This window comes from Pleurodeles waltl, chromosome 8 (assembly GCF_031143425.1).
Source record: "Pleurodeles waltl isolate 20211129_DDA chromosome 8, aPleWal1.hap1.20221129, whole genome shotgun sequence".
NCBI classification, from domain to species: Eukaryota; Metazoa; Chordata; class Amphibia; order Caudata; family Salamandridae; genus Pleurodeles; species Pleurodeles waltl.
Genome location: NC_090447.1, coordinates 251,051,441 through 251,052,767, shown reverse-complemented (window position 1 = coordinate 251,052,767; position 1,327 = coordinate 251,051,441). Strand labels below are relative to the sequence as shown.

Sequence of the window (1,327 nt, the reverse complement as noted above, 5' to 3'; positions counted from 1 at the left end):
CAGTAATGGCATGACACGTTCCCGCAGTTTCTTGCCTCTCCCCACTCTCCATTTTCCCCCACTTACCTTCTGCTTCTTTTTCTTTCTTCTTTTCTGCCTTCCTCGTTTCTTCCTGACTTTATGCCTTTCTTTCATGTCCATGATCCTTTTCTCTTTCCCAGCATGACTTCCTTCTCCCTGCATGCCTTTGGAACTTTACTTAACATGGTGACTTTTACTATGGAATTCTATGTTATGTTCCCAATCCAGTATGGTGTCTTTTACTTTCTGCCGGTCAATTCCTGTTCTTTGGGTATATAAGGTGTGTGATTCCTGTTCTCTTTGCGCTGCAATACTTCCTTTGGGTGGTGATCTTCGTCCTGTTCTTCTGCGTCTGATGTATGATTTCTGAGCCTGTTCCAGCTTTTTTCTTTGTCATTTTTGCCTTTTGTTCACATTTACTTTTTACTTTTTGTTTTTGTGCCAGGAGTTCTTATTTGAGGTTTTTTCCCTTTTTGGTTTTTTTCCCTCGGGGACTCCTTCTGAAGGGCACGGACTGCCTTTGGCGTTCCCTCCGTCAGCAGCACGTGGCTACTAGAAAGGGTCGCTCCTACTTGGGTCAAGGCAGAACCTATAAGAACAAAGACCTCGCCACATTACCAGTGGGCCACAGGCACAGACAACGAGTAGGTTGTGACAGATTGCAGCGCCAAACAAACCAGACTTTGTCAGGCAGAATGGAAGATACTGCAATGGGTGCTGCAGACCCTAACCAGTCCCTACTCATAACTATTCAGCAAGAAGCCCAGGAACTGCAACAATTAAGAAATGAAAATGTGGCTCTACGACAAGCCTTGGCATCCCGAAGTACTGATGTTCCTACTGTCTCTACTACTACACCACGGTTTTCAGGGGACCCAAACAAGCTGCGAGAATTCCTTGATGCTCTGACTGTCTACTTTGCCTTTAGACCCACACAATTTTCACAAGATATAACAAAAGTGGGTTATCTCATCAGTGCCTTGTCAGGTCCTGCCTTGGCCTGGGCAACTCCGATAGTAGCCTCCAACGACCCAGTGTTGTCTGATTAGTCAGCCTTTGTGAGAAGATTCAAACAAATGTTTGAACGCCCAGGATTGGAAGCATCAGCAGAAGAAGCGCTTTGTGATATTCAACAAGGCACTCAAGATTTTCTCCAATACATCACACGCTTCAGACAATTGGCTGCTGAGACAACATGGGTAGAGAGTACTCTGGTAACTCTTTTTCACAGAGGTTTACGAGAAGACATTAAAGACAAATTAGTACAGACTACCAGAGTAGAAGATTTTCTAGGTTAATGGATTTA

General features: G+C 44.5%; 1 protein-coding gene across 1 annotated transcript; it reads left to right on the top strand.

The window, feature by feature from the left end:
• Window positions 1–716: 716 nt before the first annotated feature.
• LOC138249511 (protein LDOC1-like) lies at window positions 717–1,070 on the top strand. Its single transcript, XM_069203466.1, has one exon. The coding sequence runs from the start codon at window positions 717–719 to the stop codon at window positions 1,068–1,070; it is 354 nt and encodes a 117-aa protein (XP_069059567.1).
• The last annotated feature ends 257 nt before the right edge of the window (window positions 1,071–1,327 follow it).